General features: G+C 36.7%; 1 protein-coding gene across 6 annotated transcripts in view; it reads left to right on the top strand.

The window, feature by feature from the left end:
• The window catches only part of POLK (DNA polymerase kappa), a 35,423-nt gene that overhangs the window by 6,636 nt on the left and 7,515 nt on the right, over positions 1-21,272 (top strand). Inside the window, exons 1-9 of one of the 6 annotated variants that reach the window (XM_057430949.1) lie at positions 2,482-2,576; positions 3,245-3,423; positions 5,727-5,846; positions 12,264-12,416; positions 12,790-12,921; positions 14,645-14,798; positions 16,781-16,993; positions 18,577-18,701; positions 18,863-19,029. In XM_057430949.1, coding sequence (XP_057286932.1) covers positions 3,286-3,423; positions 5,727-5,846; positions 12,264-12,416; positions 12,790-12,921; positions 14,645-14,798; positions 16,781-16,993; positions 18,577-18,701; positions 18,863-19,029 — 1,202 coding nt within the window. In that variant the 5' untranslated portion in view covers positions 2,482-2,576; positions 3,245-3,285. Of the gene's footprint in view, positions 1-2,478; positions 2,577-3,244; positions 3,424-5,726; positions 5,847-12,263; positions 12,417-12,789; positions 12,922-14,644; positions 14,799-16,780; positions 16,994-18,576; positions 18,702-18,862; positions 19,030-21,272 lie in introns of those variants that run through there. The other 5 variants (XM_057430951.1, XM_057430950.1, XM_057430952.1 and 2 more) reach the window with 5 other exon arrangements.

Consider the following 21,272-nt stretch of genomic DNA (forward strand, 5'->3'; position numbering starts at 1 on the left):
CAGATACAAGCCATTTCCTTAAATCACTTAAGTCAAGTGCCTCTACCTTTATTCAGATTTAGCATAATTTGGACAGTTGACTGCCCAAAATATGCTAAATCTGAATAAAGGCAGGGGCACTCGGAATTAAATTGATGCTCTGACTTTTGCAGTTTCAGTCTCTTAATACTTTCATACTACATAACTCTGTCTGATTGGTTCAGTTGAGTTTCTGTGCCTGCTCCTAGAAGAGCTTGATTGTGGTTTTGTAAGTGGTCTTTATCCACTTGTAAGCATCCCAGGTTAGTAACAAAGCTTCCCACTCAGTAATGCTATTTTGTGTTTACTGTCCGCATTTTTGGTTTGCTGTAACTGTTGGTATCCACTGCCAAAGTCTTTGTCTTTAACTTTAGAAGTCCTTCCGGTAGCAACTTGAAAGTTACCTCCTCCACTTATAGATGATTCTCCTGCTACCCTCCCCCCGTTCCCAAGTCAGAGAAATAATAGGTTAGTATTTAATTGTAGCCTAACTTCACAGACTTCTCTGATTTCACACCCTACTTACTCAGTGTGATGCTGAGAGAGATGTAACATGTTCTGTTGGAGGAAACAGCTCAGTCTTATAGCATCTTCTTGAGATGACTGCATGCCAAAAATATGTCACTCTTTGTCTGGACTGTTCTGAGTTAGTGCTTCATTAGACTATAAAACTTTACCCACTTTTTCCAAGTTGTTACAGCAAAAATTTTGTAAGATTGTGTCACCACAAGCTAGGTGTTTTCTCTAGGTCTGTTTTCCATTAAAATGTTACTACTTTAAGTCCTTACGAGTTTCTACACTGACATTTTGGTTCACCTTTTGCATTGTGTTTCAAACTGTGCTTCTCCTTAATTTCCTTTGAATATTTCCATTTCTATTTTGTGTATGGCAGATGATCCACTGGTTTTATCTGACAGTGGTATACACTTTATCAGCTGGTACTAGCAACATATTTTGTTCCACACAGGAAGCTGGAAAGATAAAATCCATTAGGAGACCACCATTTGTGAGAATTTTTAAAAACAATTATTTTTTTCATCACTGGTTATCATCATGGTAAATTTTTTTCTTGCTCAGTGTGTAACAGTGTGATAGAGAAGGTTTTTGACTGACATGAAATAGTGTTTAAAGCCTCTGCTATAAAACTGAGCCTTTAAGAATGATCTGAATAAGGAGGGGGAAAGATTTGTGTATGCTAGAGATAAGGACACGCTCAAGATGTGCCTAAAAAATGTTGTGAACATTGGAATAGGAAATGGAAGCAGTCTTGTGTTCATTCAAGCTTCTTGAAGGGAAAGAGTGATAAAAGAACTAGGGAGATCCTGGGGGGGCATTTACCCTGAGTAAATTACTTCTTGGGAATTGTGCCCATTATTTACCAGATGCTGCCAGTAACAATGGAATTATTGTGGGCTTAATTGATACGGGGGTGCTTATGAGCTTGAGATGAAACTTGGTATGCCATGCTGCTTCATTTGATTCAAGTTCTGGTAAACGTGTATGTTAACTGTAAGAGATTCTCCTACTGTAAGTGAAAAAAATCATGAAAACATTTGTCATCATGGTTTTACTTTATAGGTATATGTAAAAGCTATGAAGCCATTCCCTTTTCTAATTGCCATTATAGGAGCTTAAGTGCTGCTAAAGGATCAAGAGGAGTTCTGGTCTTTACATCACCTTCTGTTCTTTGAAATACAAGCGGGAGATAAACACACACGATCTTGCATCTTCAGAAGTCATCATAAATTATCTGAATTAATAGAATATGATTAAGGTTGGGATTTTTTTGTTAGAATGTTTTTTGAAGATGGGTTTCTTTAATATCTTGACTTCAGTTGGGTAGTATGTTTCAGGATACGATCTTCAGGAAAATATAATTGCCATTAATTTTAAAAAGTCACCCATGTACTTCAATAGCAAAAATCATCTCTAAATGCAAAAATAGATATTGACCTCCAGTTTGGTTGCTAATGAGGCCCATTTAATTCCTGGAGTGGGAAAGTGGCATTTAAAGAAAAAGATGTTACAGTCTCAGGTTTATGTAATGTTACAGTCTCAGGTTTATGTAATTTGTGGTTGTTTAATAGAGCTGCTGCGTGTACCTGGAAGGCTGTCTCTTCCAGCAGGGAGTGCTCCGGTCACGGGGAGTAGTGAAGGGAAAGTTTAGGGGTGGATGTGCTTCCTGCATGACAGTAAAGCTGAAATAGTTTATGAGTCAGCGACTTGGGATAGGAAGAAATTCTTTCTATATGCTTTCCCAGTAACAAATACATGTTAAGTAATTTGTGCCAGTATCACATTTTCTGCTTGTTTTAATCTGGCAAAAATAAGACCACAGGTTCATTCCATAAAGGGTAAAGTTAGCTTAATTTAGGTTTTTGGGTTTTGTTTTTTATTTTAATCAATTTAGTCACTAGACAGTTTACCGTATATTTAAATCAAAGGATTTAGCTATTGATTTTCGTAAGCAACAAGGATATATGTCAGAAGTTCCCATATCAGAAGTACCTGCATTTATAAGAACTTACTGATGACAGTCATTGAGTAATAGAGGCTTGGTAAGTTACATTAGTTGGATATCATTAATGGAAAAAAGAATGCATTAATCTTACGCTGGATTAAACAATAGTATTTCATTCAGAACTTTTAATTGAAGCCATCTGTTTCTAAAATAAGAGATTCTTAACATCAAAGTTTTGAATTTGAGCTAGAAATTACTGGGAAAGAGACTATGGCCTGTCTCAAGCAGGAATGAGGACTGAATGAACAATGGTCTTCTGCAATTTAAGAATCGTTCAGTTTCTTTTAATGTAATAATCTAGTGAGCAGTATTTCATGTTTAAGGCAGTATTGTTTTGTCATCCACCATAATATACAGCCATAAAACTCATGTACATGTGTAGGTACTGGCCTTTGCCAGAAGAAGTTGGTGCTCAGTTATTTCTGTAAGGGAGCTTTCAAAAAAGTGCATTTCTAGCTTAATATTAAAAATAAAGTTGTGCAAACACTGACAGAGTTACAAGTGGTTTTATATACTGAGAGTAACAGGTCAACCACTTTACAGGACTACAGTGTGTTATCGTCTGAAAGTATAAAATACTTATTCAATAAATAATCCAAATTGATTCCATAAGGTTTTTTTTTTTTCTATTGTTTATCTGGAACTTGGAAACAAATGTATGATTTCATTTTATTTTTTTTTTATTCTCCCTCCCTCCCATTCCAGGTATTAAGTCTTAAAAGAGGGACTTGTTTTCAGCAATTACTATGGATGACACGAAAAAAGCTCGCAATAGCTCTTGCAATGATGGAGTTCTACTCAGAATGGGCCTCAATGATAACAAAGCTGGAATGCAAGGTTTGGATAAAGAGAAAATCAATAAAATTATTATGGAAGCTACTAAGGTTGGTTTGCTTACTCTTTCCCTGCTGCTTTATCCATTGCCCAGTATCATAAGGTCCTCTTCCTCCCTTCTCCAAATGTTGTCCCCCACATGGAGAAAATGGAGGGCATCTCCTAAGAAGAAATGCATGTGTGGGGAAGTAGGAGAAAGACTATAGCTTAATACCATAAGGATTAATTCACTGGGATGTGAAGGAACACAACTGAATACGTCTTTAAATACTCCCATTTTGCCTGAAGCAGTGTATAAATATCACAGTATTGTCCCTTTTGCCTGTCCCATCGTTAATCAGTCAAGCAGATATACCCTTATTGGTCACCTTCTTATAAATTTTGAGTTTGATATAGTCAGGTTTTTCTAGTCCTTTCAGTAGAATTTCTGTGTGTTTACTACCTCTTTTCTTGACTGTCCTCTCAGTATTCAAGAGACGTGGCCAGCAGTGTGCAACTTTGTACCTGAGATCCACAGAGGACCCCACAAAGCATTGGAATATTAGTCCTCTTGTTCTTGGAGAGTCTTTATTTGAGCATCTCTGGGTTTTTGTACTTTTCCTTCCACAAGTGTATATTCTACTTGCTGCTGCTTTGGCCCTGGGTTATCTGGTTGATATTTGGCTCATGAATTCTGTGTTAACTGCTATTGCTGTGTAGTAAGGTGCGGGGGAGCAGAAAATGTACTATAAAGAGCTTTTATTTGGCAAACTTTATTTTCTGCTTGCATTTTCACTTTGGTACTTCATATGCTGTCAAGCCCCTTGTTGGTTAGATGTTTCTTTTACTTACTCTGCTCTTTCTTGAAAACACAGTGCTTTGTCAGACATATCCCTAATAATGATATTCGGATAAATCGTTTTGTCAGAACAGCTACTGTTTCATTTCCTGTTGTGGAATAGAATGAATTATAAAACAGGCTTTCAAAACTGATACACAGGCCTCTATCTATGTGTCAGAAATACATTTCTGTGAAAAAAAAAGGCAAAAGAATGTAACAGATATAGCTCAAGAAATCTGAAAAGTGTTGATTCTTTTTCTTAACCTTTTCTTTAGTCTTCAAAATTACACCTACAAACACTACCCATAACTGCGTTACAGCAAGATTTTATAGCTTTTTAACTGTAAAATACTGCAAGAAATTTAAAGAACGCCAAAGCTTAATGAGAGTCTTAACTATTGGGCTGATTCACACACCAATAGTTTGGTACTGACTTCTTTCAGTCAGACTTGATAAGGCACATTTGATTGCAGAGGGAAGAAAAGATGAAATGCATGTCTGATATTGAAAGAAAACATACAATAGTTTCTTATAATTAGAGATTTCTTCTAAGCAATGAGATATGACTTGTTACAGTCTTGCCGTTCATCCTTTTTATCATTATTGTAAAAGTGGATATTGTTGCTTTTTATATTCATGCCTGATTCTTATTTGACAATAGCTGAATTCTTGTCACTGGCAACGGTTTGATAGCCAAAGGCTTAGAGCTAAAAATCTGGCCACTTTTACAGATTTTTATAAACAACATTTCAGGCAGTTCAATAAAAGACATTACTTCTTCCTGAAAATATTATTTCTCTTGTAAGCTAACTAGGTATTGCTAGAAAAATATTTTATTTCCTGTTTTTTAATTTTCTTCTATTTCATCGTATGCCCTCTTTTCTTTGTTAGGAAGGAAGTCGTATACATTCTTTGCATGATTGTTGTCTGTTTATGTTTTTATTACATCTGCTTCATTCATTTTCTTGAAGGAGTAATTACATACTTGGGGGTGAGAGGGCTTTTTTATACTCATTTGCTTTTCATCACCGTCTTCCAGATGGCTTGTAATTCTGCAGTATCCGTCAAGTTTAAATGGCCTGTGAAACAACGTTATAATTGGATTTGACTTTTACAGTGTCATTATTTATTTCTGTGTACAGTAAAGTATATGGAAGTTTGCCAAAATGCTTAATTTTTTTTTTTTTATTTTTACTTTTTTACTCATCTTGGCGGTATTACAAAGAATACTTTGGCTTTTAGCTACTATTTCAGATTTTTGTGGTCAAGTGTTAGAATGCAGAAACATCGTAAGTTCTCTAAATAATCTCTTGTACTCATCTGAGTATAGGGTATCTGAGAAGGAGAAATACATCTGTGTCTTTTGAGGAGAGAGATGTAAAGCAGCACTGGTGTCTCTTGCGCATCATATGAAAATACAAAGTATGCATTAGAAACCATTACTGTGTTTTACGTTTTCTGTATGTAAAGATCAGATGTGTTTATTCATAGGAAAAGACACAAAAACATAGGTTTTTTGCAATTTTCTTCCAGGGTTCTAGATTTTATGAAAATGAACTTAAAAAAGATAAACAAGTTAACCAACGGATTGAAAAAATGATGCAGCTAAAAGAGAAAATTACAGCACAACAGCTCTTGAAAGCACAGCTGCAGGTACTAATTAATCTTATAAAAGCTTTTTGAAGTAAAAGGTGAATGAGAAACACTTTGGTGTGTTCTAGTGTTTTGCATTAAATTCTGGTAATAAGTACAATGTTAACTACCATTTTGATGTTAGTCACAGAAGTAAAACTGCACAATGTTTTCATGATGTAATCTTAAAAACTTGCTAGAAGAAGAAATTGTAAAATCACTCTGAAATGTTCTCTAAATGAGTAAAACAAAATAATTCCTGTTTTTCTAAGTCTGTTCAGTTTATAGGGCTGTCACGGTTTATGTAAACATTTTGTGAAGTACCTTATTAATACCAGTCTTGAGTTTACTTTGTATAATATATGTATATTTGTGTTCAGTGGCCTGCAGTGGGAGGAAGGGTATCACAGTCGTCAACTCTTCTGGATATAATTTATTTCTTATTTATGCTAATTAATGAAAAAATCATCATGGCAAGCAGTCACAAGAAATACAAGTGTCCTGAACTAGAAAGATGAAGGGGGTGTTTATCTTCTCAAATGCTAAAGACAGGTAACAGCATCCAACGTGTTACTGTGTATGAAAGGTGGTTGAAAGAAAACAACAGCACCAAGACTGCATGCTAAACATTCTCAGGCGCAACAGAATTAAAGTTGCTTGTAGAAGCTTAATTTCTTTCCATTTGTACTGTGATTCAATCTTTAATTACATGATTGCTTGCTGGTTTTCCCTAACAGGCTTCCTGCTTCATTCACTACACAGTGCAGACAGTGTGCACTGAGTAGGAAATTATTCAATATTTACTGTTCTCTTCGTTGTTCAGTGGGTGGCTGTAAACTTTATTTGTTGTATGCTAGTCTAACACAGCCTTGAATGCAGAATTACTGACTTCCTCATATGCTTCTCTATGTTGTACACCACATAGTGTGAATTCTTTAAAGTATTGCAGTACTCCAGCAGAGTAGTTTGTTTTGTAGATGAGGAGCTGAAGCACATGAAGATTAAGCACATCCATTAATTTTGAATGCTGTTGTGGGGATTGCAAGTCCTAAGCTTTGGTGTACAATCTTTCTTCATTCATTGCAGATTTGCAAATTACTTCTGTAAATTATGTCAGTATATCAAATTTGTGCCCAGGAAAGCTTCTAATTACTGAGTATCTCTGGGAAGTTTGTTATATGCATGTATGCCTCAACTTGTTTTAGTTAATATTTAACATGGATCACTTATGTCTCTGGTTGTTCGGTATTGTTTTGTTTGTTGTATGATTTTTGTTGGTTTGGGCTTCTTTTGTGGTTGTCTGGTTGGGGGTTATTTTTGTTTGGGTTTTTGTTTTTTGTTTTCTTTTCTGTGTTTTGTTTTTTGTTTGTTTTGTTTTGGTTTTATTTTAGGGTGGCTTTTAAGTCATTTAATCATGAAAAAGATAACTTCCTGTTGCATCCTTCCTGGTTCATGATTGCTGTTGCCCTCATTTATTCATTGCAAGTTCTGACCCTTTTGTGCTCTCTCTGTGCCTTTCTTTTAATTTGTCCTACCCTTGATTTTCCTCTTCTTGCCCCACATCCCCAGATTCCATCAGTCCTCTTTCCAGAGCAGTCATTGTGCCCCCAGAGTCCCCATTGAAGTCTCCAGTCTCCTGGCCCAGCAGTCTGTCTATGCCTGATATTCAGAATGCCTCTCCCTTTTCCTGTCACTTACCTGCCAGCTACTCTTTCCCAGGTCATTATCTCCACCTTTAACTTTGCAAGTCTTGAGTGCCTTATTTGTTTTTTTTTTTTAGTATGTGCTGTGTGTTTGTTTAATCAGCTTCTCTGGGTCTTTGGATATATACTCAGGTCTCATTATCTTCTTTAATTTTGTCTGTCGAGTTAACTCTTATTTTCATTTCTGCCTTCGGATACACCATGAGAGAATTTGTTTTCTTAAAATTTTAAGTATGAGGTATTGACACTGCCATGGGATTCCTCTAAGTAGGTCTTTGAAGAGGCTGAAGATTTGCTGGTGATATGAAGCTGGGGGGAGTGGCTGATACACATGAAGGCTGTGCTGCCATTCAGCAGGACCTTGATAGGCTGGAGAATTGGATGGAGAGAAACCTAATGAGGTTCAACGGGGCAAGTGTAGGGCGCTGCACCTGGAGAGAAAGAAGGCTGAGTACCAGTATAGATTGTGTGCTGACCTACTGGAGAGCAGTTGACCTGAGAGGGACCTGGGAGTATTGGTAGATGATAAATTGACTATCAGCTGGCAGTGTGCCCTTGCAGACAGCAAGGCCAATAGTAACCTGGGGTGCACTGGGAGGAGTGTGGCCAGCAGGTTAAGGGAGGTGATCCTCCCCCTCTACTTGACCCTGGTGAGGCCACATCTGGAGTTCCTGTGTCCAGTTCTGGGCTCCTCAGCACAAGAAAGACAAGGAGCTACTGGTGAGGGTCCAGTGGAGGCCACAAGGATGATCAGGGCTGTTACAAGGAAACACTGTGGGAGCTGGGCTTGTTTAGTCTGGAGAAGACTGAGAGGGCATCCTTTGATGCATATAAGTATCTCAAAGGTGGGTGCCAGGAGGATGGTGCCAGACTCTTCAGTGACAGGACAAGGAGCAATGGCCATAAATTAAAACAGAATGGGGAGAGGCTTCTTAGCATGGCCTGTTGCAATAGGATGAGGGGTGATGGTTTTAAACTGGAAGAGAGGAGATTCGGGCTGTGTGTGAGGAAAAAAGTCTTTATGATGATGGTAGTAAAATACTGGCACAGGCTGCCCGGAGAGGTGGTGATATCCCTGGAGATATTTAAGACAAGGCCAGATGTGGTTCTGGGCAACCTGATCTAGTTCAAGTTGTCCCTGCTCATTGCAGGGGGATTGGACTATACGACCTTTGGAAGTCCCTTCCAACCCAAACCGTTCTGTGGTTCTGTGAGGAAGAACTTCTTACACTGAGTGTGGCAGAGCACTGAAACAGGCTGCCCAGGGAGGTTGTGGAGCCTCCCAGTATGGTGACATTCAAAACCCACCTGGATGCATTCCTGTGTAGCCCTGCTCTAGGTGGCCCTGCCTTAGCAGCAGGGTTGGACTAGATGATCTCCACAGGTCCCCTCCAGTCCTAATGATTCTGTGATGTAAAAATAAGCAAAAAGGTCCCTGCTTACTGGATTTATTGGACAAAATCCTAGTTAAATGGTGGAAACAGTAACAAAAATAGAATGTAGAATCTGCAAGGTAAACCACTACCGGAGTGTATATATGCCAGGAAATTTGTGAGGATCTTTTTCATTTTTGCAGGTTTTTTTAGAAGGCCTTCTTTGCAGAAGTGCACTGATGTTTTGCAAATATTAGCACAGTAGAATGTGCTTATGAAGCTTCTTAAAACTGCCATTTATGTGTACAGATATTTCTTTGTTTTTTGTTTGCTGGAGTTTTTAAAATAATCTTAAATTTGAAAGGTAGTTTGAAGTTTTTCTAATGATTGTCATTGTTATATTTTAAGAGAAATGATATACTGTACAGTATTATGTGATTCTTAATTTTGGAAAACTTTTCTGTAACAGAGTTAGATTATTCAAGCAGTCTAGAGTGGAATTGCTTGAAATTCAGCAGTAGTTAATAATGCTTTAAAAAGTATCCAGCTGCTACCAGATTTGCGAACTGCTGTACTAATGTTGGCTATTTTTATCCATGTGGATTTTTCCCAGATGTTTATTCTGTAAATAGTTACTATTAACTCAAAATCAGTCAGATGCGCTTACAAATATAAAAAAAAAATTTGAATGATCTTTTCTGTCTTACTTTGGCAAAGCAATTTAAGATGGAAAACTTGTATTTTGCATCATGAGATAAAAAGAAGTGAGAGGTTATTCGTTAGGTCATTTGAAAGTCACTAGAAGCAGAATTAAACTTCAGTTACAATTCGTAATTTTTTAGGTTGTTTTTTTTTTTTCTTTTCATCTTGCTTGGAAATAAAAAGTCTCAGTATCTCTTTCTGTCTTTAAGGAAAAATTGGAAGCAGCTTTTAAAAACTTGTCAGCCTGGCTTCCTTCTAAGAAATTATTCTGTGACTTATCTTACTAAGGAAACATTTGTAGGTGCCTGAATTTGCTGAGTATGTCTGGGTGTGTTTTGTTTGGCTTTTGCTGAAGTGTTATCTTTTTGTATTTCTGATTAGTTTATGTAGTTTTGCTTTATTCTTCAGATGCATGTGTTAACTGATCAGTAAGTATGATGATACATTTGCGGAGAAAAGGCAAAAAAGTTTGTTCTTAATTTGATCAACTGAAATGCAGAAGTTATGTAACTAGAGAAGCAATTTACAGAATTAATTAAGCAATTTGAGTTTCAAAGTAACCTGAAAATTATCTGTATATTTTAAAATAAGGATGTTTTTCATTATCACTGCATGACTTGAACTCTTACTGAATTAGTAGCATAATGAAAATGATGTAAATCACCCAGTTTTTGTTGTTTGAATGGCTTTCCCCGTGCGTTTTTAACTTCTCTAAACCAGTTTTCTTGGCCTCAGGGAGCATACTGTGCTCTTCTTATGGAATAGCTTGGTTTGAGGCCCCATTCTAGCCTTTGATCCCTCAAATCAACTTGGAACAAAACAGGATACTTCATAAATTGTAACTCGGCAATTTAGTTTGAACATTCATACCCATTTGCCTTGGTTCAAGAGTCTAAACACGGGTTTTTGGATCAGGGTTTTGTGTTTTTTATTAATGAGCTCTGTTGAGGGGAAAAAGACAGAAAATGTCTTCAAGTAACCATGCAAGTTACACATAAACGTCCCTCTCCAGGACCATAAACCCACTGCGATCAATCCAGAGACATTTCTGTAATTGTATCCTGATGTCATTAATGTGTGTGCGTCCTTGTACTTGAGAGCAAAGAGTACTTAAATTTCTTGAGCTCTATTATGCCTATTTGGTGAGGGTTTTTTCTTTTTCTTTTTTTTTTTTCTTTTAGTGTTGTTGAATTATCTCCTTCACTTACAGAATGGTGTGCTGTACTGCCAACATAGACATCTTAAATTCTTAAATCAGTGGACCTTAAAAATTGCCTGCCAAATAATGCGTTCACACTTCCTGGTCACACAGTTCATAGCTCATTCACATTTGAAAGATATTTCAGAAAAATGATCTGCAAGTCTTTTTGCAAAAGAATATAAGCAAATTAAGCCCAATTAAAGTAGTTCATGGAGATGTCCTTGTGCTTGGCTTCTGCCTCACAACATCATGGAACTAATGCAGCAGAAGTATTGCTCACCGCCTGCTAGGAGACAGTACATGTTTAACTCCAAGTGAAATGTGCTCCTTTTGCATCGGCTTTTCTTAAAAACTCATCTTGGATTATTTCCTAGCAATCTAGCCTTGTATGATATGGATTCCTGTAACAAATGTTGAGGAATTTTATAAAGGGATTATGAGACGAGGAGGCACAAAAGTACAAAATGTAATCAGTTCTGTTAAGTTTGATGGCTTTGTAATGGAAAGTAACTGCGGTGCTTGGAGGTAGTTGACATAGTTTCAGGGCCTCAATACAAAAGGTGTGAGAAAAGCAGAATAGAAGGACAGGGATGGGGAGTATCCCGGACTAGCAGATGTCCAGGATGACAGCAGTTAAACTAACTGATAAGTAGAAGGCCAGGATGATTGCTATGTCTGTAATGTTAATTAAGTTTGTTGGGAAAGGTAAACGACCCTTAAAGACCACCACATTTTGTATGCATGCCGGAAACCTTTCGGAAAATGATGTAACCATATAAGGATGACCTGTATAGCAATTCGGGGACACGCGTTAGGAGGAACTATCCCCCGTGTCTCCCGGCGCCGCAATACCTGCTTGTCAACTTGAAACTCTGTTGGCAAGTTTGTTCCTGGAGTTTTCTCCGAACCAATTAAGAGTAGTTTACTTAGCAGTAAATGAACCTGTTTGTTTGAGACCTTATTTTTCTGACAAGAAAAATGGATCTGCCCTGTGAGCTGTTGGCCTTCTCTTAGTCTGTCTAAGCCGGTTTTCTTAACTGTGGTAGCTTAGTTTAGGAGCACTGGAAATTCTCTAAAAGCATGAAAGCATGTTTTGTTGCTTTTTTTTTTTTTTAAATAACCTGTATCCTGTAGCTAAAATTGCATATTCAGTGGTCTTACAAAGTTTCTGTTTTAGTCAGGTGATATATCCTTTCCCCACCTCCATAGGTGGGGTTTTGCTGTTTGTTTTTTTGTAGCATTTGCCGCAGTAACGGCAGTGTTCTGAGAGCAAGCTTCATCAGAAACTTGGCTGAGGGTGGTGGGTCTTTTTGGTGGTGCTGGTTTGGTGAGGTTTGCTCATTTGTTTTGTTTGCTTTTTTAGCTACATGCCAGATGCATTTGATTTTCTAGGATCATCTGTACTGTTGCACTTCTGCCAGGTTGATAGTTTTTTCAATTACTGTTTTATTCTGTTCAGGTGGACAAACTTGTGGTAGAACTAGAACAGAGCCGTAACCTTAGCAATACAATTGTACACATTGACATGGATGCCTTCTATGCAGCTGTGGAGATGAGAGACAAACCAGACCTGAAGGAAAAGCCTATAGCTGTGGGATCAATGAGTATGTTGGTATGGCCAAATGTCAAACTGATATAGAAATCAATTACGTGAATCTAAAGCCTAATAAATTATACAGTCATAATGCAATATGACACTGTTACATAGAAAAAATTTGTAAGTGTGGAACACTAACAGAAATAATAGAGGGAACATTGGTTCTCAGACTAGACCATGTAAGATGGATTTTATTTTTTGGTAAAAAGTGTACTGATGAAAGTTTAAGGGATGTAAACAGATTGAAAGATGGTGGGAGGAGATGCATATAAATTCTCAGTGTTTTGAGTTTTTTCTTCGTGGAGATATGATACAATTTGATTATTTAACACTGAACTTTAAGAAAAACCTGATTACTGAGCACTAAATTTATTTAATCTCTCCTAAGTCTACCTCAAATTACCATGCTAGGAGATTTGGTGTGCGTGCAGCCATGCCTGGATTTATTGCTAAAAAGTTATGTCCACATCTAACTATAGTACCCTTAAACTTTGGAAAATACAGCAAAGTGAGTAAAGAGGTAAGTCTAAAAGTTCTCTCTAACCAAAAGTCAATGAACTTGGTATTAGACTCTATCAATACATAACTTTTAGGTAATATGAAAAGTAGTAGTTTAAATATTGAATGCTTCAGTGATGTGGCTTTGAAAACAAAACAAAAAAGGAGGGGAAAAGCATTGCATTCACCCATCTTGCTATTTAAGTCATGCTTCATTAAAAGCATGCAAATATCTATCAGCATCATTACTGATGCTGATAGAGATTTGCAGAACTGTGTAGTAAGCCAGTGGTACCACTTGAGCCTTACTATTCTTAAAACATCAAAACCATGGAGCATAATCTAATTACTGGGAAAGCACATAGGTAAAATGGAGATAATAATTTCATAGAATGCATGATCATTATTTTGAATGCTGATTACTGGAGAGAGGACCAAAGAGCATTAGTGATTTCTAAATGCAGATTCATTTGTTTCAAAAGAAGGGGCTTGAAACAAACGGCAAAAAATTAAGGAGAAAATAAATAATTTTGCTTTACTGGAACTAATTTTACTTAGTGCCAGGAGAAATACGTAGGATTACCTGAAATCCTACTAAAAAGAAGAAAAGTATCTTTTGTAGACCTGAAACCAAGCTAATGCATGGCACAAGTCTCCTGATTTCAGTAACATGCCAATATTTATTTATTCTTATGAAGCTTCTATCTGTTTACATAAATGAAGGTAATTACTAATTTTGATCCTATTTGATTTTTCTCACTTCTATTTTAATAAAGCATATATAGATATGAGTATTTCAGAATGCATTTTAACTTGTTAAGGATCTCAGATTTCATGATATGTATTTCACTTTTTGTTTGATGGGGTAATATATTAAACGTTGAGATTTATTTGGTTGTTATGTTTTTCTCTTAGGATTTGCATTGAAAATATTTAAATTTATTTCATTTTGTCTTTAAAAGTTGAGCAGTGAATCCTATCTTCAGTCAGTTTCAGAAAGATGAAGCGCATGTTTGACTAAAGTTAACAGAGAAAACATGACACAGTCAAACTGTCCTCCTTGTTTTAGGGAAAAAAAAAAAAGGTTGGGGAGAGGAGAAAAGGTAGATAATTTATTTTGACTGTTTAATTTATTATATTGCCTTCTGGGAAGACACATTATCACTGAAGATTTTTCTAACCTGTGGCATTAACCAGTGATTTAAAACATTGGCTATAATTTCAGTTTGAATATAATTTAAGACTTAAGTGTGGGGGTTTGCAGTGGTTTTTTGGTTGGTTGGCTGGGGGGGGGCTTGTTTAGTTGGGTTTGTTTTGGGGATTTTTTTAACCTTTGCATGTGTGAGGTCTGAAGCACAGTCCCTGGAAAGGTGCATCAACTCATGTGCTTTGCTGAGTTCCCAGGTCCACAGAGTTTTGTTCAGGTGGTACTACCATGTCTGTGAACCTTTTGAGTTCCTCTGAAATCGCTATACACTGATCTGAATGACCTGTGTAAAATCAAGGCATAGATTAAAGTACACTGCTCAAAATCCATTTAGTTCTCACTTATTGTTGGTATCTTGCTCCTTGTAAGAAGCAAGTAGCAGTAGTTACCAGTATCGATAAATAATTTTATGTATTAATTTTGCTTATATTACTTGGTCATCTTCAAGTTTCAGAGTATATTGGTTTACTTTAATTGTGTGTCAAGATATGCTCTTAACAGCAACACAGCTTTAAACTTCCACTGTGTGTTTATAAAGGTTAGAGAAATACTGGCTGAATATGATCCCAATTTCATGCCTGTGGGCCTAGATGAAGCCTACCTGAACATAACAGAGCACTTGGAAGAAAGACTGAACTGGCCTGAAAATAGGAGAAGATTCTTTTTTAACACAGAAGGCACCACAGAAAATGGTAAGGAAGTTATTGTCTTTTTATGCAGTTACCTGAGACTGAGGGAACAGTCAGTTTCTTTTAGGGTTCCTTGGCAGAATGAGGATGGCACTAAACAATAGTTACAATTAAAGCTTTATTTTCCTAATAGGAAGTCATGATCAGAATAGCACAGAATTTCTCCAAGCAGAGTCAATGAAGTACAATCTTTGAGCAACGTTAATACAGAATTTCTAAGACAACTTAACTTTAAAGTTTCTAATCATCTGGATCCTCCGAGGGTCATGTCAGATCTCAATACATGGATTGCTATATCAATATAACAATCATAACCTAGACTTGAATTATATTAAAGAATACTCAGTCCTTGGAGGAAGCAGAAGACACAGTGGAGGTGTCCTGGGCAGGTCCTAGTCTCCCTCCCTGTCCAGCACAGTTCTGGTCCATGTTCCCGGTTAGGACTTGAGTTTGATTTTACAGACGGTGCACTGGTGCTGTTACCATCCTTGTTCTGTGTCAGGGTCATCAACACCACCAAGCTGTCTGGGTGCCTGGGACCTTCAAGGACAGTAAGGACAGGAGTAGTCGGCCTCATGCCCATGAACCAAGGCTGGTAGGAAGGGGAAGGAGAAATCTGTTTCCTTTGTCTGCTTAAGGGCCTGATAATGAGGGGGGAGGGAGTGAATACATGACGTGGTCAGTCTCACAGAATGGCTGCTTGCCCTGTAAAATAATATTAGTTACACTAAATGCATTACCAGATGTCAGGAGAAGGGGGGTAACTCATAATGTAAGCTTCAGATAAGATGCACTCATTGAAAGTGCATAAAAGGTGTGCAGCTAATGTTTTGGACTCATAGGATTTTTTTTTTTTCTTTTTTAACCTGAGGAAAATGTGTGAAAAGTGGTAGTAAGTTTGCTTAAGGAGGTGTGAAATAAACTACTGTTCTAACAGTTATTTGTATTTTGTAAAGATGTTTCCAAAAATACTATAGAGTTCTGCGCATCAGAAACAGGAGAAAATGTCTGCAAAAACAGTATGTGTAAACACTAGTTACATGATTGTTTTACAGGAATAAAAATGGATAAAGTAATGAGCGCTGCAGAAGTTGTGGTAATTCTTGAGGTGTGACTGAATTTCATTTGGCTCTAGAAGACAGAGTTGGAACCACATCCACAACTGTATACACAATCAGGAATACTAAAAAAACAAGGAATCATACAAATGGTTGACAGATGCACAAATGAGAACATTTATATTTTAACTATTAAAAAAATATCTAAATAGTAAGAGGATAATGAAGGATTCACTATGACTGGAAAGTATTAATAGAATAGAAAGAAAAAACCAGGCATAGTCTTTACAAAATATCACTTAAGTGTAGTCATGTGCCTTTCATACTTCTTGATCATCTTCATCCTTCCAAAATACAACTGAGCACTCAGAATGTGAAAATATAACAGCAAAGTTTGTGGAGTCAGACGAATGGCTGCTGACATTATTTGTTTTATCATGACTGCAGTTGAAAATAAGAAGCTCACCAGCTTGGTGGTTCTAAAACCAGATATTCCAGAACCCTGGTTTTCTTTGGAGAATATTGAAAAAACTGCTGCAAAGGATTTATATTTCCACAAAAAAATGGAGCATCTGGCCTTCATTCTGATATGAATCAAAAATAATGCCAAAATCTTGATGTTTTTCTGCTGCTAGAGCAACAGGCCAGTAAGTATAACTTCTTGGAAGTTATATCTACTCTCCTAGCGAATTCTTCCAATCTCAGCCAAGCTCAAATCACATTAAGAACAAAGCAGTTATGATTTCTTTCTCAAAAAAAACAAACAAAAACCCAGAAAAACAAACAATGCGATTGCTTTGGCTATTTTTTTTTCCAAACAGAAAAAAACACCTGCTAATGAACTCTTTTCAGCCAGTGCAGAAGGAAATCGGTAAAGTATGTGTTTTATACACATGGATTAATTGTTTCTGTTTCTTTCTAACATAGATAAAGATGATATAAATATATCTGCCAAATTTAATGAACATGGATGTTCTTCACCGGTATTGTTTGAAGACAGCACACCTCCGATTAATGACCATCCTGAACAAAGAGATCAATTGGTGGAAAATTCAGTTGCCTTTGGAACTTCTGCAGAGGAAGTTGTGAAGGAAATTCGCTTTAGGATTGAGCAGAAGACTCAGCTGACTGCGAGTGCAGGTATTCAAACACACATGAATTATAATAATGGTTTGTATTTCCACAATATCTGCTGCTCTAATCTCAGAGAGCATTACTTAGGAAATCAGCATTGCCACAGCATTGTGCTGCAAAGAAATACACACTCTTTGCCAAAACTGCAAAGACTGTGATTTTCAAGTGCTTCAAGAGATGTCAGGGGTGTTGTGTCACTCCTGGTTTTTGTTTGTTCTCTTTGGTTGGCTTTCGTGTTAGTTTTTGGCCTTTTTTTTAATCACAGAAGTAGTTTATCACCTCTTTGCTTCTTTCTTCTTGAAATACATGTAGTGTGGAACAATGACCAGCGTGCTCAGGAGCTAAGTTTAGCACTGGTAGTTGTTATTTTAGTGTTCTGTGTAAGTTGTTTTTGAAAGCCAGTGGTCAAGTCAAATCTGTCACTGGTTGCTAGTTTGATGTTAGTTTGCATAGCAGATCCATATTGTTAAGTACTTCGAACTCCACATTTGTTCCTTGCTTAAGGCAATATCAAAATTCATCCCATCTCTGTCATTTTAATATTAATCTGGATTAGGTCACTAATGTGTGTGTCCCCAGCCACTTAGTTTGGATGCCATCTAATCTGTTCTGTGTACCAGGTCAGTGAGGTGTCAGGGAGTGCTGAGCTTTATGAAACAGATGTGGAAGACCAAGGAAGTGTTGAATGTTAAGCAGACATAAAGGAACAGCTAATAAGCAGGATGAGACGACCCTCCCATGCAGGGGATGAGACAGCCCTCCCCATGAGTAGTAGCAAAATAATAATTTTGGTCTACTGAAATTTTGTCTTTCTGAAGAATGAGTTAATGTTTACAAAACAGGCATGTTTTGTATAAGTGCATCAGGTTTTTTTTTCCCCAAAATGAAAAACGATAAGAAAGCTACTTGAAGAAATACTAGTAATCAGTAATAATAGAATTACTTAAACTTTTGAATATTATGATATATTAGGGAGCAAATAAAAATTTAGACCACTAGGGCTGTAGCACAGAGTAATTCTATTTTTCTTGCTAAACCAATTCCAAGTTTATTTGTAAAAACAGTTACTTTGATAGAGAAGAGCAATAGCGAATAGCAGTGGTAGCCCACAAAAGACTTGAATTTGGTAAATTCTGTCAAAAATAATTTAGTCTTTTTGCTGAAATACAAGGGAGAAGTATCTCCTTCTCATTAAGAGGTCATTATAACTGCCATTTTATTTCCTTTTGTCTTATCATGATCACTGTCATAAAATCGGTCAATAATGTAACTGATGTTATTATTAAACACATGATATTTAACCTCTCATGACCGAGTACTGCATGTTATGTTACTCTATCTTAAAATAGTAGGTACACTTTATCCATTACATTTGATCTACCACATGCATTTATGTTCTCACATGTCTATTATAAATTTTTTTTGCAGATTTGTACCACATCTGGTTAGCAGCTGTTGTCATTCTTCTGCTTATGTTTTGTCTTTGCCAAAAATGTAGGCTACTTTTGTGCTTTTAAGTATTGAACAGTTGAAATTAAACATTGTCTTCCATTTTTTATAAATACGGGTTTTGTTTGTTTGTTTTTAAGGAATAGCACCGAATACCCTGTTAGCAAAAATGTGTAGCGATTGTAATAAACCCAATGGGCAGTGCAGAATTGTCCCTGAGAGACAAGCAATTCTAGACTTCCTAAAAGATTTACCCATTAGAAAGGTAAGAGATACCATGACATTTACAATGCAATCATGTTTCTTATGTTCTAAAAGCAATGGACTTTTCTAGGTAGTCTGTCCAGTTGTGTTTAATTTAAATTATTACTGGTATTAAATCTACAAATGGAAAGTTTCCAGCATAATGAACTTCCTCTTTTTCAGGTGCCAGGTATTGGAAAAGTTACAGAGAAGATGTTAAAAGCCCTTGGAATTGTGACTTGCTCAGAACTTTACCAGCAGAGGGCACTGCTTTCACTTCTTTTTTCAGAAGCATCTTGGCGTAATTTCTTGGATATTTCCCTTGGTTTAGGTTCTACATATTTGGAAAAGTATGTTTTGTTTTGGTAGTTTTTTTCCCTCTTCTGTTTATAATTTTCAAAATTTTTCCTTGGGTATGTTACATACTGTATATTTTTAAGGTATTTTATTGGCAGATACTAAAATTTGGCTTTCTTAATATTTTAAAAGATCTACCTGTTACTGTTATACTTGTGGCTAAAATATACACAATGGCCAGGTATTAAAAATCAGAAGTTTGTACAACCATGTCAAATACACAAAATGCAAAAAGTCTGTCAGAGAAGTTGTGCATAAGTATGTATCAAGAAGTAAAGTCAGTGTCATTTAGGATAACCTCATAATTATTAAAATAGCTAGAGAGAAATGTGATATCCTAAGCAGAGGCATTCAGTCCTGTTTCTTGTATAAAAAACAATATACATTCATTGTTTATTATCTGTTGTAATGAAAAACCTGATCTTTGGTGGTAAATTTTCATATTTCTAATGAAAGTAAGTGAGTTTCTCTCTCTCCTACCATGTTTCATAGAATCATAGAATGGTTTGGGTTGAAAGGGACCTTAGAGATCATCTAGTTTCAACTCCTCTGCCACAGGCAGGGACACCTTCCACTAGACTAGGTTGCTTCAAGCCCTTCCAGCCTGGCCTTGAACACTGCCAGAGACAGGTCAGCCACAGCTTCTGTGGGCTACCTGTGCCAGTGTCTCACCACCTTCACGGGGAAGAATTTCTTAGTTCTAGATCTGCCTTCTGTCACCATGAAGCCATTCACCTTTGTGGGTGGACACCTTGGACCTATGTAATCACTTGTCATGCAGGGTTGTAGGTGTAACATAGTGTAACCTGTTCCATTTCTGTTCTAGTCTAGTGTTGTCCATTCTGTTCCAGTCCATTCCGTTCCATTTCATTCCGTTGCATTCCACCCCATTCCACTCTATGCCATTCCATGCTTCTCCATCCCATTCTATTCCCTATGCTCACCCTGAGGTGAATAATGCTGAGACTGTTATTTCCGTGCAGTGACAGGGGTTTTAAACTCCAAAACCACTTTGAAGGACACAAATCACAAAGCTTACAAGTGAAAACAGGATTTTATATTATGATTCCATTTGATTTTGGTTTTGTAACTTTTAATTTTATGTCATGTTACTTTTATGTTATTTTATATACTTTTTTTTTTAATGGGGGGGTTGGTTGTTGTTGTTTTTTTTTTTGTTTTGGGTTGGTTGCTTTTTTTACTTTATTCCAGAGCTCACAAGCATCAACAAAATGCACGTGTAGCCAGAAGCAGGTTGATGCCTTCTTCAGCTTAGCTTGAAAAAACATCCCTTGCAGTCTGGGAAAGAAAAGCTACAGAGCCACGGAAAGCAGCAGCAGGAAGACAGGCCAAGCAGTCCGTGTATCCTGAAGAGAGGGCACATGAAGAATGATCAATAGGACCAACCACACACAGATGTTCAAGAAGAAGCAAATAAACCCCACCAGTATTTTAAAACCCAGCATTATCATTGTGAAGGGGAACACATTTTTAATGGTGTTGTCTGAGAAATTCATTTCTTTGTTTTACAAGCACCAACTTGATTTCAGTGATTTTTAGTGTGGAGAAAGCAAGCCCTTAACATACCCACACGGGTCCTCAGTAAATGGCTCATATAAAGGTTCATTGTCTTTGAGCACCTTCTTTTAGGAATATTTGAGAATACCAAACTCGTTATTTCCAATACTTATGAACAGAAGAAAGAAATGCACTGGAGAACGCTTTACATGCAGAAAAGTTGTTAAAGGGGGGTTCAATTAAAAATGAAAGAAAGAAACAGAAAAAGCCTTAACATATCTTTAACATAGGGAATAATTTAGACATAAAGCAATCAGTTCCTCAGATAAACAAATATTCAAGTATAGAGTGCTTAATAGTTACAGGTGAGACAGCATAGGATTCATAGTTTTGTTTTTAAGTAAGACTCCTGATATGAGAAGGGAGTTTTGAGGGGTTTGTTGATGGTTTGGTTTTGTTTTTTTTTTTCGTTTTACAGACTGTTGACATCTCTGCCTGATCTGTGTCTTTACTTTTCATCTACAGTATAAGGTTTTTTAAAGAAACTTCTTCAATTTCATACTCATTTAAATTTTATATAGAAGATTTATAGAAGAAGTTAGCATCCAGATCTTTGAGATACTGCTGTTAGTTATTGAATCATGATTGGTTGAATTAAGAGTTTATTGAAAATGTAACAGTTGACGGTAAAGTGAGTTTAATAAATTTAAATTGTTTT

The sequence above is a fragment of the Pezoporus wallicus genome, unplaced genomic scaffold, assembly GCF_028554395.1.
Source record: "Pezoporus wallicus isolate ANWC-B61680 ecotype Strahan unplaced genomic scaffold, APGP_CSIRO_Pwel_v1 contig_10706, whole genome shotgun sequence".
In the NCBI taxonomy this organism is placed as follows: Eukaryota; Metazoa; Chordata; class Aves; order Psittaciformes; family Psittacidae; genus Pezoporus; species Pezoporus wallicus.